The sequence below is a fragment of the Elephantulus edwardii genome, unplaced genomic scaffold, assembly GCF_000299155.1.
Source record: "Elephantulus edwardii isolate Elephantulus edwardi_28Jun2011 unplaced genomic scaffold, EleEdw1.0 scaffold00015, whole genome shotgun sequence".
Lineage (NCBI taxonomy): Eukaryota > Metazoa > Chordata > Mammalia > Macroscelidea > Macroscelididae > Elephantulus > Elephantulus edwardii.
The window spans coordinates 5,705,661-5,721,764 of NW_006399765.1; the positions used below are offsets into that span (position 1 = coordinate 5,705,661).

Consider the following 16,104-nt stretch of genomic DNA (forward strand, 5'->3'; position numbering starts at 1 on the left):
AATGTCCTCCAGGATCACCCATTTTGAATAATATTGCATGAGTTCCTTGTTTTTCAATGCAGCATAGTATTCCATTGTGCGAATATACCACAGCTTCTCTACCCATTCGTTTGTTGATGGGCATTTAGGTTGTTTCCAACTCCTTGCTATTGTAAACAAAGCCGCGATAAACATGGGTATACATATATCTACTTGGATGTCATTTATGGTCTCTTTAGGGTATATTCCCAGTTCACTGGTTATCTTGACAACAGAAGTTCAAACACTGTGTTAGCAAGTCCTGCCTGTGTCTATAGCCCCCGCGACTCACATGACTCTTCTTCTTGCCCTACAGTTTGAAGAGCTTCCTCCACTCACCACATCTACGCTGGGGGCACTGATTCCTAAGGTATGAAAGGCGACCAGGTCATGTCTTCAGTCACACCTTTCTTCCAGCTTTCCCAGGATCCAGATTGGAAAAGAAGGTGTCCAGTACTAAGGTGGGGTTCCCTGACCTGCCTGGGAAGTACAGCTACAAAAGCTTGAAGGCCAAGTTCTGTGGGAGGGTGAGATGGAAAGACCCTGAGCTCCGGCAGCGGGTCAGTCTGCACAAATCTAATCCTGGTCTAGTCATCTCGCTGTGTGATTTTGAGCAAGGAAATGAGTGTCTCTGAGCCCCAGCATCCTCATCTATCATATAAGAATATTAACACTTTCCCCACAAGCTTATGGATGAAAGTAAAGGAGAAAGTGTGCACAGTGATGCCAGCACAGAGCCAGGCCCATGATGGCTTAAAAGAGAAGAGTGGTATCTTTGGTTAAGACCAAAAATTTTAAATCCAACTCAGCATATCCTAATCATATTACATTAGGTGAATGGCTTTCTGAGCCTCAGTTTCCTTTTCTGGAAAACACAATGAGTAAGAACCTGGAAGAAGGGAGTGAAAAGTCCCCTTTCTTCCTTCCCTCCCCTCAATAATCAAACTCAACAAATGATCACCATCACCCTCATGTAGCTGAAAGTCAAGTGCCAGTGGGAGAAACACAATTTCTCTACTGTCATAGATATGGTAGCTCCAGAGGCAAGAAGACTCCTCAATTAGTAGGGCCTTTTATTTCTCGAACCATGTTCCATGTGTTCTGCACACAGTCAGGGAATACTTTGAGAATCTGTCCATTTGGTTCTAACCATTTCTCCATCCACGGGACCATTAGGGGATAGCACACCCCTTGTACAGATGGGGAAACCGAGCCTCCTCAGAGAGATCATGAAACGAGTTAGCGATAGAGCTGTGCCAGAACAGAAACTCAGACTTTGAAACTGAATTGGGCCTGTGACAAGAGAGATTCAAACAGTCTCCAGGACAAGAAAATGTGTCCTGGGGACCAAAGCCAAAGTGACATTACTGAGAGAGGCTGAACTGCAGCTGGGAAGGCCTTCTGGGCATTTGTCAAGGGGTGAACTCACTGAGCAGTCAACTGGCTGAACTGATACATTTACCAAATGACCAAGAACTTGACCTAAAGAATCATCATCTTAAATGCACTCAAGAAAATGAATACAAACTTCTTCAGACCCTGAGCACCATAGTCTTATATTGCACATAGAAGGGTTTTCATTTGTCAAGTTTCTTTCTACTTCTTTTACAAGTAGCTTTATGGGTTTACCCACATATTTATTTGATTATTGAAAAGATTGTGTGTGTGTGTGTGTGTGTGTGTGTGTGTGTGTGTGTATCAGTTAATTAGCTAAATTGTCAAGCTAACCACTTTATGGCCTGACCCTTAACCAAACATGAAGTAATTCAAGGAACAATTTACAGCAAATGGTCTCAGATCCCTGCCAGTCTGGGTCTCAGAAAGCTCAGTGAACACAGATGGGTGGCCATGCCTTCCTCTCAGATTGCACTAGGAGATACCCTAAATTGTGGACTCCCTTGTTCTGGGAAGGATGTTTAGAGTCAGAGAAGAATAGGAAAATCCTTGATCCCTGAGTTTGAGTCTCTCCACTTCCCTGCTAGCCTTGGACAGTTTGCTCTGAGAATCAATTTCCTTCTTAGCCTCAATTTTTCTTATCTGTAATATGGAGCAACAATTCCCTGTGGGGTTGTGCAAATCACTCATACCCAGCCCCTGGCCACAGAAGCCCCACACTGGCAGAGTGGCAGGCATGATTGGGCATTGAGCTCTGCCTGCATATCATATTTTATCATCATGAAATTGTGTGAGCAGTCCAGAGAGGGCAGAACCTTGCCCGTGTTCCCCCAGTCAGCTGGGGGTCCTGCAGGAGGTTGTGGCCTCAAGCCATGATGCTTTTGACCATGAAGGACCTGAGTACCAGGCTCCTATGCTGCACATTCAGATGTTGACTGAGGACCCCCGTGTCACCCTCTCCTCACCTTGCCATGGCACCCCCCTCAGGTGTTCCAGCAGTACCCAGAGTCCCGCCCACTCACCATCAAGATCCAGGTGCCTAACCCACCAACGGTGACGCTGCAGAAGGACCAGGCCATAGTGAAGGTGTTTGCCACGGCTGAGGTCACGGTTTCCCAGCCCAATGATGTCGAGACCACCATCTGCCTCATTGATGTGGTAAGTGCCAAGTGGGTGAGTCCTTTCTGGCCTCAAAGGGAGAGGAATCAGAGGAGAGATTCTCCTCAGGAGTGAGTGTAGCTGCCCTTGATCTAGCCTCTCCCTGATCAGCACCAACTGACTGCGTGGAAAGTGTCCATCAACGGGTCAAACGTGTGTCTGTGCCAGCTCAGAACCTTCCTGAGACTCCATTGTTGGGATGCGGGCCTCACCTTTTTCTGGCCACCAGACCCACCTAGTCTGGCTCAATCCCACTCCAACATCATCTAGCCTCTTATTCTCTTGTTTCACATCTTCTCTCTTTCTGTCCTTGAGTACCAAGTTCTCTGTTGCCTCTAGCTTTTGCACAAGCTCTTCCTGCCATCCAGCCCTCCTCCATTACCTTTTTCCCTTGGACAAATGCCACCCATCCTTCAGTCCCTAGCTCAAACACCACTTCATCTGGATGATTCCCACACCAGCAAGGGTCCTTGCCATAACATTCAGATCACTCTCTGGATGTATGCTACCTTCACTCACAGTATCGCTTGAATCTGTTGGGAGATTGCTTTTTTAAATAAAGCCAATGATAATTTTTTATTTAGGAGGTAGGAGTGGGAAGATAATTTCCTTCACAAAATTTTCTGCTTGGAGAATGTATGAATCTAGACTCTTAATGACCCCTCCAAGGGGGCAGGACAGTTAAGATTGTACCATAATATATGATAATAATTTATGCACAGTGATGGTATCCAATTTCCCTTGCAATGGCTCATGTGAAGTGGGTTTCACAGGCAGCAAGATTTCTCTCTTGCTGTTTCCTGTATGTGTAATAAGATACACATGACATTGACCACTCTAAAGCATACAGGTCTGTAGTTACTATATTGTAGGATCATCATCCTCTCCTGCTGTGTGATTTACAGTCTTTGAAAACACATCGAGGGTCAGCTCTGAGTCAGTCCCAATTGCATCACAAGGAGCATAGTGCAAGAGCTTCCCAGTTTCTTCAAATCCTCATCAACACTTTTCATCATCAACTTCTTTCATGGCTATCCCGAGGGACCCCCTCACTTTTGGAACTGGCATTTCCAGATAAACTTGGTACATGTCCCACATCCCAATCACTGGGATCCTGTGACATTTCTCTAAGAAAGGTACTCTTAGCCACGGATGTGATTTATTTGCTAACAGTAGTTAATATTGAGTGTTGGTGACTTGTTATTTCTGCCTCCAGAAAGCAGGACAAGTCACTTTACGATGAGTGTTGGTGGAAGGCTCAGTTTGTAGAGAGGTTGACCACACCCTCTGGAGCCACGTATTGTCTGTCGTACTCAGTGTTAACATAGCCCGTGGTCAGCACCCGGCATGTATGTGGTGGATTGTTGGCTATTGCATTGGTGAAGTGATGGTGGTGATCCATTGTTCTTCCCTCTGCCTCCAGGACACAGAACTCTTGGCCATGTTTTCCGTGGAGTCAGATAAGCTCATGATCGATGCCAAATTGGACAAGTAAGGGGGTTTCCCTACCTTGGAAAGACATCTTTGGTGCTACTATGGTTGGCTCGCTGAGGTGCCACCAGGGAGGCTTAGAGGTCAGCTGGCCTGGCGGAGCGGGGCTGGGCAAACCTAGAAGCTACAAAGGTGGACATGGACTGTGACAGCCAAGCTCAGCTTGGGCTGGGTAGGGTGGGTAAGCTGTGAAATTTGTAGCAAGAACCTATTGCTAGCCAAAATGGAACTGTATAATAGTAATAATGAACACACCTCAGCTATAGGTACTTGATAGACAGTCTTTTGTTCCATCCTCAAAATGGTCCTATGAAGTTAGGATCATTATTTTCCCCTTCTAAAGAGGAGAAAACTAAGACTCAGGAAGATGGGTGTATATGTACTCAAGGCCACACGGCAAGTACATTGAGGAGGTGTAACTAACACAGGTCTATCTGGTGGCCTAGTGATAAGAAACGGTGCTGTAATCTCAAAGCACAGGGTTTGAACCCAGCAGCTGCTCTTCTTGGAGAAGGATAGGGAATCTCCTCTCGTGCAATTTACTGCCTCTGAAAATGCATTGGAGAGTCAGCTATGGGTCAGTTCCAACTCAATGACATACGACAACAATAACATCTGATCTAGAGCCGTGGTAAATAGTTCTATGCATAGATTTTAGAGCCAAGAAGAATGGACCCAAATCCACCCACTGGCTGTGTGACCCTGGCCATGTAGTTAGTTTTACCTCTCTGAGCCTCAGTTTTCTTATACAAAAAGTGGAGATAATTGTTCTCAACTCAGAAAAACAATAATAATTAGTAATAATAAGAATCTTATGTGTGTACCCAACATTGAACTAAGCCTTAAGTGCTCTTTATTTTATTATCGACATCAGTCTATAGAAGTAGTATTATCATTATTAAGCCCATTTCAAGCTTAAATGAGACCACGTGTAAACTTGTTTAGCACGTTCCCAGCTTATGGTAAATTTTTGTTACCATAATATTTTACAACAAATATTTATCAAGCCCAATAAGGAAAGGTGTTAATAATAATAACCTTCCAGAAATTGCTAAAGAGGCAATGTTCTACCTGAGGCCTGGATGGATGAGGAGACAGTGCTGAGTGAGGAAAAAGATGAGAGAGTCTGGCCAGGGAGATAGTGAGAACAGAATTCATGGAGAGGGAAAAAATGTGGGTGTTGTGGGAATGGACAATTGACAGAAAGAATGAGAATGACGCTAGGGAGCAATGACATACAGGTGTACCTGCACTGCAATCCCAGAGGTATGCGGTTCAAATCCACCAGATGCTCTGCTGGAGAAGGAGGGGGCAATCTCCTCCTGTACCAGTCAGATCTGATTTGACGGTACACGTAAAAATAATAAAATAAAAAAAAAAATACAGGTGTACCTCAGAAGGACGTAGCTCAGCTCCAGACCACAGCAATAAATCAGGTTCCACAATAAAGAGAGTGACATGAGTGCTTTTGATTCCAGCACATACAAAAGCTTTGCTTCCACTTTAGTGTAGTCTATTAGGTATGCACTAGCATTGTGGGAAAGTGAAATATTGTGGGAATCACCAAAATGTGGCACAGAGACAGGAAGCAAGCATCTGCGTTGGAGAAAGGCTGCTGATTGGCTTGCTTCAGGCAGAGTCTCCAAGCCTTCATTTTTTTAAAAAAACAACCTACAAAACAAAAACCAAACTGCAATGTCCGCGAAGTGCCAAAAAGCAAAGAGCAATAAAATGTCTATAGGTTCGAAGCAGAGAGGAGATGATTTTGCTTCTCTCCTGCTGGAGGCTAAGCTAACCCTTTCAAATGACCCCAAATAATATCCTGCACCCCACGTGGGTCTGCTCTCAGCTCTCCCAGGTGGGGTTGCAGGTTTCCATTGAGATTTGGGTGTAGAAAGATTGTGGCCCTCATTAAAGCAGAACGAGGCCTCTAACCCCAGCTCATGGCTTTCCACTTCAGTACAGTTTAGTGGCCAAGAGCACAGGGTGCAAGTCCTCCTCAATTCTGTGGCAGAGATAAGTTATTCCCCCTCCCCCAACCCCTCAGAGCCTCAGTTTCTCCTGCAGCAAGGGTTATTAAACAAGGCAGTGATCCGCGCTAACCTGAACAGGACACTTGGGTTTTGTCAGGCTCTGTTCTAGGCATTTTACAGGAATTACACAATTTAGTCCTGGCAGCTGCCCTCTCTGCAAGTGAGGAAGCTGAGGAAGACACAGGTTAAACAACCTGGCCATGGTTTCACGGCTCGTTAGTTGCAGTGAAGTAAATTCTGATCCATGATGACTCTATGGATTTATTATCAGTCTGTAGAAGTATTATTCAACAGAATTGCTTAAGAGAGCTTTCAAGGCTGTGGCGTAGAATTGCTCAATAGAGGTTTCAAGACTGTGGCCTTTCAGGCACAGACTGCCAGGCTTGCTTTCTGAAGCACCCCTTAATGGGCTCTGCTATCCCATTTTTCAGCCAGTAGCTCAATGCCTACCCAATGAAGCCACCTCTTATCCCATTAGCAAGCAGATGGCAAAGCTAAGTTTGGAATCTTACATATAGTATATATCAGTATCTAAGTTACTTAGCATTGTGCCAGGTGCAAAGTCAGTGCTCAGGCTGCAGAACTCAGCATTGTTTTTATTTATCATCCCTTCTCCCAAGCTCAAGAGTCAACCTCCTGGGGATGTTGGTAGAGGAATATAGTGTATTGAAACACATGCACCTTGATTCTTGGGTAATAGCTGCTTCCAACAAGCTGTTTTCTTTACCTGCAGGACCAGCCTCAACCTCAGAACCTCAAATGTGGGCAACTTTGACGTAAGTCCTAAACCCGGGCCCCAGAGCCATGTGGGAGCAGAATCCAAGGAAGTCCCAGGGCGCCCCCCCAGGAGGCTGGCTGGGGACTAGAGGGGAGAGTTAATGTGAATTCAAAAGTGCTAACGTCAACGCTCTCAGGCCCTTGGAAGTCATCTCATTCTGTGGAGGCTCACAGAGCAAGTGAGGCCAGAATACAAACCCCTGGTTCTTGCTGCTTAGCCAGTGGTGCTGTCACGGCACTGGCAGCCTCAAACAGGGCTCCGTGGCTCAAACTCTCCACTCGACAGCCTTCACCTCGATTCCCCTTCCTTCCTAGAGTCAGAAGACCTGGCTTTGCCCTGAGGCTTCAGCCGGTTGTGACTCACTCTGGCTCTTGATTTCCTCATCTACAGAGTGGGAGCATTTCGATCCATTTCTAATCTTTCTTTCCTGGGAGCCCCCGAATTCTGCTTGTGTGGGAGCCCGTGGATCGGCAATGCTCACCTCCCAGCATTGGGTCCTCTTTCACCTCTTTGCCCATTGTGGCACTTCCCACTCCATCCAGGACTTTAGAAAGCCTTTGGTGGTTGTTTTTAAGGTTTTTTTTGTGGGTTCCCCGCCCCATGAATCATCATCTCAACAGATGCTTGGATGACATTTCCACACGTGCAGAGTTGCTTGTTTTTCAAGCGTTTCTAACCCAAATCATGGAGACCTCAGAGTTGGCACTGTTGTTTCATGGTACAGGTGGAGAAACAGGTACCCAGGGAAGGCAGTGCCTTGCCCAAGCCTTCTTTCACAGATGGTTGGGGAAGAATTTTGACTCGGACTGAAATAGCTGTATTTCAGTACTTTTGGGTTTTGCTTGTTTAAAACTTTTCTCAGTTTAATCTTCATCTCACCCTTGCTAAATTCAGAAGTTGTCTAATGTTACCACCATAAGGATCCAACCGGAAGGCATTTCACATCTAACTAATTCTGGTGGTGTAGTCCTTGTGTGGAGTTATGCTGCTAGTGCTAGGTAGTCTCTCCAGTGTTTAAAAATTACCAGTGAGTGGCTGTATGGGAGACAGATGGGCAAACTCCTCCCATGCCATTTCTAGCCTTGGAAACCCGCTGGAGGGAGAGCTATGAGTTGGTTCAAAATAAACAACAATGAAAGAGTGAGTCAATTCCAACTTCTGATGACCTTACGTACATTGTGGGTTTTCTGTGGCCGATTTCTCAGATGCAGATTGCCAGGCCTTTCTTCAGCATCACCTCAGGATACAATCGAAATACCAACCTTTTCGCTAGTAGCTGAGGTGCAGAAATCATTGACACCACCAGGGACTTCATTTTACATCTCATTTTTCCAACCAGCCTAGGGGTAGAAATTCACTCCCATTTTAAGCTGTGGAAACTGAGGCTTAGTGAAATTAAGGGTGATAACACAGGAAAAGGCTCAGTGTCAGGTATTTTGTGTGATTTGCCCATAAGCCTTACAAGCTACAACTCTGCTTTTCTGTTTCCTATCAAATCTGTTCTCACTGATAGTAACACCATGCATATCAGGGTAGAAGAGCACTCTGTGGAGTTTTCAATGACTAATTTGTTAAAGGTGAATCACGAGGACTTTCCTCTAAGGGGCCTCTGGATGGACTTGACTGTCAAACTGACTAGCATTCAGGTTCTTTGCTGTTTGCACTACCCACGGACTCAAGCTGGAGTTATTGTTGGTAGATGCCATTGAGTCAAGTACAATCCAAAGCGAAGCGACCCTATAAGCAATGGATCTGAACCCTGTCCTACCCTGTGCCATCCTCCTCCTCTCTGATACACTTGAACTCTTTGTTACAGTCACAGTGTCAATCCATCTTGTTGAGGGTCTTCCTCTTTTTCGCTGGCCCTCTACTTTTCCAAGTATGATGTCTTTTTCTAAATACTAACAATATGCCCAAAGTCTGTGGGGCAGAGCTTTTCCATCCTTACCTCCCGTGGCTGCCCTTTCTCCAAGATACATTTGTTCTTTTGGGAGTCCATGGGATATTTGGTAGTCCGACACTACAACGTACAGCTGGGGTTACTAGTCTATTTTACAGCCAAGAGAACTGAGGATGGGGGAAGTGAAGGAATATGTCCAGAGAGAGGTCTGTGGAGGCCGCAAGGCCAAACCTAAGGGACCCTTTGGATCTGAAAGAACATGCTGCCTGGATTCAATTCCTCTTCTTCTGCAGGTTGGCCTCATGGAAGTGCTTGTCGGGAAGATTTTTGACCTGGCATTTATGCCTGCAATGAACGGTGAGATTGGGACCCAGGAGTGTGTGGTTGGGGATGGCGTGGCCGCTGCTTTGCTGGCCCTGCATAGCATGACTGTTCTGTTCATTAAGTCATTCCGGGAACTCCCCTCTAAGCTTATTGATTTAAGCCATGAATGCAAATTATTTCCTCAAGGGCCCATCAACTTCCCTATCTGCTTCCTTTGCTTTGGAATAGATTTTTGTTAGATTCGCTCATTGCTTTGCTGATTATATATGTAAAGGTCTTCATGTATATGAAAACTCTAAATGTGTACCTTTCAGAAGGTCTCTGTTTATGTATATAGAGAAATACCACTCACCTCCTCGAGGAAATGGATTCTTTCTAAACATTTTTCTTCAATTTTTCCCCATGCAGTTAACTATTTTAGATTTGCTATATTGTGATGAAAACTAATATACCCAAACATTAACCAATACAACTTCACTTTTATAACTTAACCCAATAGTTATCCTTTTTCAAAATGGTAACCTTTATTTCCTTCCTTACTCTTCTTTCCCAAAATGTTCCACCACCAAGAACGTGAACTTGATAACTCTCAAACAAAGTCTCCCCTTTTTCTTCTCCCTATTGTTAGTCACCTCTGGTAACCATTTAAAAAAAATGATGTTTTGTTTCCATGGTGGTGTTGTTTACCATCAAGTTGGAACTGACCCATAGCTCATCTTCTAGTAGGTTTTCAGAGACAGTAAATCACACAGGAGGAGATTGTTCATCCTTCTCTCGTGGAGCAGCTGGTGGCCTCGAACCGGTGTGCCTCTGGATTACAGCACAGTTTCTTACCACTAGGCCACCAGAGCAAATATATTGGTTTCCATATATTTGCTTATTTCATAGAAATGAGAGTACATGGTATTTGTCTTTGTGTCTGATTTGTTTCACTCAGCATGATTGTCATGCAGTAGCATGTATCAGAAACTAATTTCCCTTTGTGATTATATATATATATATATATATAAAACCATTGTATGTTTTACATTTTGTTTAGCTGTTCATCTGTGCATAGATATATTAGTTGTTTCCACCTTTTGGCTAAAGTGAAAAGTGCTGCAGTGAAGATGGGTGTATAGAGTCTGATATATTTTTAAATGTGTGCATTTATTCTTCATTTGACAGGGACTGCAGAATTACTCTGCTCTAAAAAAAATACACCTTCAGTGCAAAGCAAGCTCAAGTTTCCCTTACCCACATCCCCACCTCTTAACCCAACGTCTTTCTTATTTATTAATTAGAGGATTTTTGCCTCAATTTCATAAAAAGAATAAATTGAGTGTGTTTGATCCTTTCTGTGCTATTTAGGGTTTGCTATCAAAAGACTAATGGGCATCAGTCAGAAGACAGATGGACATTAAATACTGCAGCCTTCAATATGAATTGCCTGTCAACATCAAGAAAACAAAAATTCTCATCACTGTAACATAGATGATGTCATAATGTTGTTGTTGTTGTTGTTAAGTGCCGTCGAGTCGCAGGCGACTCATAGCAACCCTATGAAGGAGAGTCCTTGATGCTTGGGTGCCTTTCATCCTCTCTCCAAGTTCATAGGGTTTCCGGAGGCAAGCTATTATGGAAGTGGATGCTATTCCTCCTTCCTCGATGTCATAATAGATGGAGAAAAGATTTAAACTGTCAATGGCTTCATCTTACTTGGAACCACAATCAATACACTTAGTACCAGCAGTCAGGAGATCAGGAGATATATTGCCCTGGGCAAGTCTGCAGAGAGGGACCTTTCCAAATTATTGAGGAGCAATTGATGTTAGTTTGAGGACTAAGGTGTACCATATTCAGATGATGATCTTTTCAATCACTTGCTATACTGGTGAGTCATACTTGGCTCGATGGCACCTAACACAACGTCAGAAGACTGGACTTCTTCAGAGTGTCGAAGGATAATGATGTCCATTTAAAGACGAAGGTGCACTTGATCCATACCTAGGTCTTTTCAATTACTTGATACGATCTGAAAGTAGGACATTGTCTAAGAGTGACAGAAGAAGCAGCAGCAATTCCTTTGAGTTGTGTTGTTGAAGAAGAGTGCTGAATATTCTATGGACTGTCAAAAGACTAAACAAATCTTGGAGAACGTGCAACCATGGTACTTCTTGGAGTCAAGAATAGGAAAGCTTCATCTCACATACTTGGGCATATTGTTAGAAGGGACTAGTCTTTGGAAAAAGACATCATGCTTGGAAAGGTCAGAAAAAGAGAGGAAGACTTGAGATAGGTTGACACAGTGACTGTAACAATGGACTCAAGTAAATCAGAGATGGTGACGATGGAGCAGGGTAGTGCAGGGTTCATAGTTGTTCATAGTGTCGCTATTAGTTGTAGTCAACTCATCAGCACATAACAAAACAAATCAGAAGAGCACTTATTGAGATATGGGATCATTTGGGGCTGTGACAGCTGGTCACAAAGTGAAGTAACATCATTATGATTGGTAAACCAGACACAAACCCTCATGCTACTTGGCCTCCACCATTTTCTCTGCACTTCTGCTTGACTGAAGAGAAGAGAAAGACACAAATGGTTCAGCTTTATTAGCCTGGTTCATTTGGGGAACTTTTGATGTGAAACAGAATCTTTTTCTTGGAACCATATGCAGAAGAATGTCAATCATAGATCAATGATGGGAAAATGCAGTCCTCATTTCCATTCCCCAGTGCAAGAGGAGGAGGCCAAGAACTGTTCTGAGCTGACCTGGGAGGCAGAGCATTGAGATTCTCATCCTAGCTTGGTCACTAAGATAAGGAAAGAGCTGGGAGTAAATCCTTTAATCTTATTGACATGATGTTTTACCCTTCTGCAAAGTAGGACAGTAGACTAGATCTCTGATTCCCCAAAAAGGTTCCATAGTGCTTTATAAAGACCCACAAGACATTCTGAGAAAAATGTTCCTCAGCCAAGTAATTGTATTTCAGAGTTGGAGTCAGGATGTTTGTTTAACTTTGCTTGTTCCAGCTGTCCTCACTCACTCATTCCTCTCTCCGTTCTGTCTTTCCAGAACACTCATTAGTAGGTCTGCCTGGGCTCTGACAACCCTAAAAGCAAGTAGCTGATGGCGGTTCACCAGGGCCTCAGGTCCATTCCTTCCTCCTACAGACATCTGTCCTCTCCCGTGTGCTGGCTTGGGGCTGAGTCATGCTGGGGACACAATCCTTGTCCACAGAAACTCAGGGAAGGTGGGGAAAGCAGATGTGAAAATTTGTTGTTATTGTTATGTGCCGTCAAGTTGCTAGCAACTCATAGCAACACTATCATGTATAGCAGCTCTAAACCCTGCTCTTTCTTGAACCAATCTTATTGTCTCTGACACACCTACCCCCATTACTCCAGTCACTGAATCAATCCATCTCATCGAGGGTCTTCCTCCTGTTCTGTCCCTCCACCCTCTCAAGCATGACGTCTCTCTCCAAGGACTGGCTTGCAACATCCTGTGAAGGAGCTCAGAAGGGTGACAATAATATAGGGTGCCCCATTTGAGAGGGGGCTTCTGAGGAGAATCTCAGAATAGATTCAGAGCTCACCAGGGAGGCAAAAGGGTAGAATGTGCCCTGGCGAGAAGGGGCTGAAACGACAAAAGCCCAGGGGCAGAAAAGCAATGTTGACTCTTCTGGTAAATACTCTAGGTGCCCTTTCCTGCTGTGCTGGCACACTCAGGCCATGCTGACTGTGCCTGTTTTTGTTTTTGTTTTGATTTGTTTTTCCACAGCTGTGCTGGGCTCTGGAGTCCCCCTCCCCAAAATCCTCAACATTGACTTCAGCAACGCGGACATCGATGTCCTGGAGGTAAGGGGAGCCAGAGCCCTGGCCTGCCCTCTCCTGCATGCCCTTTGCCCCTCAGTCTGGGCGGCCACCAGCATTGCCTGGCCACAGACAGGAGGAGAGATAGGGGAAAGAAGGGGAGGGAGATCAGGACACTCTTCTTGGGCTGAGAGAAAAGAAATAAAGCCGCCAAGAATCCTTAAAGGGAGCTTTTTTACATCATGAGTTTGCTTAAGCCTCATACACGTTTTACTACTTATCTGTTCCTACAATAATGGTCTTATGTAATAGTTGTCCTTATGGGACTGAGATAGTACACTTAGCATAATACTCTCCAGTCCCTCTCAAGTTAGGTAGTAATTTTCAAAATCATTGGTCCTGCGTGCTGTGTAGTATTCCATCATGTGAATGTATCATAACTTCTCAGTCCATTAGTTTGTGGTTGGTCCCAGGACATGTTTTAAAGAAGTGTGGAACAATTTCTTTTTTCCAGAATAATTGTGTTTCTGTATTTAAATGCCAGCTTAACTTTTATTCATTGTGAACAACTTATCTTTTAATCCTTCTTTATATTTCACTAAGAGAATTATACGGGTTTTAAAAAACCTATGTATCAATAGGTTACATGATCGCTTCATTTACTTCACAATAATAAAGAGGGTAACTCAAACGTCTGTAATGTAGAATGAAGTATTGAATCTGAAAGGCATAGTTGTTGCGTGCCATCGAGTCAGAGCTGACCCATACCTATCCCTGCAGCAGGTTTTCAGAGGTAGTAAATTGCACAGGAGGCAATTGACTGTCCTGTGAAGCAGCTGGTGGATTTGAACTGTGTGCCTTTGAGATTGCAGTATAGTTTCTTTCCACTAGGCCACCAAGTTTCAAGCCTAATAGCTGGCTTAGTGAGCCATTTGTAAATGGTAGTTGCTGTTTCTATAATAGAGATTTAGAAATTTTTTAACTCGCATTTTGGAATAATTGTAGACTCATAGAAAAATTTCAAAAATAGTACCAAGAGTTCCAGAATATTTTCTTTTCACTCAGTTTTCCCTAGTGTTGGCATCTTATGTAACCATAACACAGTAAAACCTGTAGAAAGCTGGAACTTTCCGTAAAGTCAAAACCTGTGTAAAAAGGAAAACTCAAATACTTTCCACTTGTAGAGAGCAACAGAAACATGGTAAGATGCTGCCAAAGGTAGAAAACTTGTGAGACTCCAAAAACAATGCCGTTCCATCAAGTTCCGGCTCTCAGCTGTCAAACCCAGAAAATTAACATCCACTCTAAACTACAAACTGTTCTGTAGACTTTAAGCACCACTTTTCTGACTGATGTCTCTTCTTATTCAAGATTCAGCCAGCATCTCACTTTGCATTCAGTTGTCACATCACCTTAGTATCCCCGTGTCTGTGACAATTCCTCTGTTCTATGACCTGGACAAGTCTTTTTTCTGTACAGATTTTATAGAATCAATGTTTGCTGAGGACTAGACTGAGGTTGTACATTTTAGCAAGAACATTACAAAAGTGAGGCTGTGCCTTTCTCTGCGTGTTACATCGGGGGCACATGATGTCAATGTCTTATATCTGGTGATGTTGACTTTGATTGCACAGTTAGTATGGTTCCTGCCAGGTTTTCTATTGTACACTTGCTATGCTTCCTTTGCTCTAATTAATATCTTACCCGAGGACTATGCAAACACCTTGTTTCTCACCATCACTCTTCTCCCATTAGCTCTGACACTCATTAATGGCCCTAGCTTATAACAGCTACTGCTGTAGTATTTGTCTAATGGTGATTTTCTGCTTCTATGATTCCTTTTTTATGTTTATTAAGTAGAATTTTACTGGAAGGGAAAATGATCCTTTCTTCAGCATGTGTTTCTTTATTCAGCCTTTTAAAGAGATAGCTGTACAGACTCGTGGCTACAACATTGGGCTTGAGAATGACAGCGACCATGATGATGGTACAGAATAGGGCAAGGTTCACTTGTATTGTTCACAGGGTCACTATGGGGTGTAGTCGACTCGATGGCACCTAACAACAATTGTTGTACTTCTTATAATTTATTTTGTTGCATTTACATATTTTGTGAAGTGGATTTTGGAAGAATTTGGAGAATGGTTCAGGGTTATTTATCTTATTTTGGGAAAGGAGGAGATGAGAGTCAGGGTTGGAAGTGACTTCTGTCCAGGCAAGCAGCAGGCACATCCACGGTGATCCTCAGTCTCATTTGACCCCGGTTGGCCCCATTGCTCAGAGTTGTTACTTTCCAGATATGTGACTTGCCCTATCCAAAAGTACTCCCTTCAGTCACTAACTGGATTCTCTGTCCTCCCCTCCAAGGATCTTCTGGTATTGAGCACCTGAGTGACAGAGGAAGAGACTTCGCTGCAGCCCCAAGAGAAACAAGACCTGGGCCTGAAGAGGCTCTGCTTGGACACATCCCCAAATCCCAAACCTCTCAATCCTCCATGACAAGTACCTTCCCAGCCCTCCAACTCTTTCCCATGTGCTTTCATCCCAAGAAAAGACCCAGCAACTTCCCCCCCCTCAGTGGGCAAGCAATCCCAGCCATCGTCCATGGTCAGTCCCAAGTGGAGGAAGGGAGGTCATTTCAATGACTGAGGCCCTGCTGGGCTCCATGCCAGGCTCCACAGATGGACTCCACATTGTATGCTTTGTACTCTCAATAAAAGATTCCACTTTCCCTGCAGTTGATTGGGGCGAGTCTGCACAAAGGACCCTCCTTCAGGGTTTGGTGTTTTTCTTCTCTGCTTGGTTGTCCTGATGAATTGACAGTTAAAGTCACAATTGGACGGATAGTAGTCCAATCTATGGTTAGGAGAAATGTCAATATAGATTGAAGCTCAACATCAAGAAAACAAAGATTCTCACCACAGAGCCAATTGAAAGCAACATAACAGGCGGAGAAGATATTGAGATGGCGAGAAATTTTAGCTTACTCGGGTCCATAATTAAAACTCTTGGAACCACCAGCCAGGAAATCAAAAGACAAATTGCATTAGAAAAGTCTGCAGTCAGAGATCTCTGCAGAGTACTGAAGTGCAAAGATGTCAGTCTAGAGACTAAGGTGTGCCTGATACAGGCATGGTCTTCACAATTACTTATTGTGCATCAGAGAGCTGAGAAAGGAGTAAGTATGACAGAAGAATTAATACCTTTGA

At 43.9% G+C, this 16,104-nt stretch overlaps 1 protein-coding gene across 1 annotated transcript in view; it reads left to right on the forward strand.

Annotated features, from left to right (window-relative positions):
* The window catches only part of BPIFB4 (BPI fold containing family B, member 4), a 29,219-nt gene extending 13,933 nt beyond the window's left edge, over positions 1-15,286 (forward strand). The window contains exons 10-16 of the mRNA XM_006881445.1: positions 335-388; positions 2,401-2,571; positions 3,995-4,062; positions 6,829-6,871; positions 9,067-9,130; positions 12,864-12,940; positions 15,263-15,286. Of these exons, the coding sequence (XP_006881507.1) occupies positions 335-388; positions 2,401-2,571; positions 3,995-4,062; positions 6,829-6,871; positions 9,067-9,130; positions 12,864-12,940; positions 15,263-15,286 (501 nt within the window). The remainder of the gene's footprint in view (positions 1-334; positions 389-2,400; positions 2,572-3,994; positions 4,063-6,828; positions 6,872-9,066; positions 9,131-12,863; positions 12,941-15,262) is intronic.
* Positions 15,287-16,104: the final 818 nt, after the last annotated feature.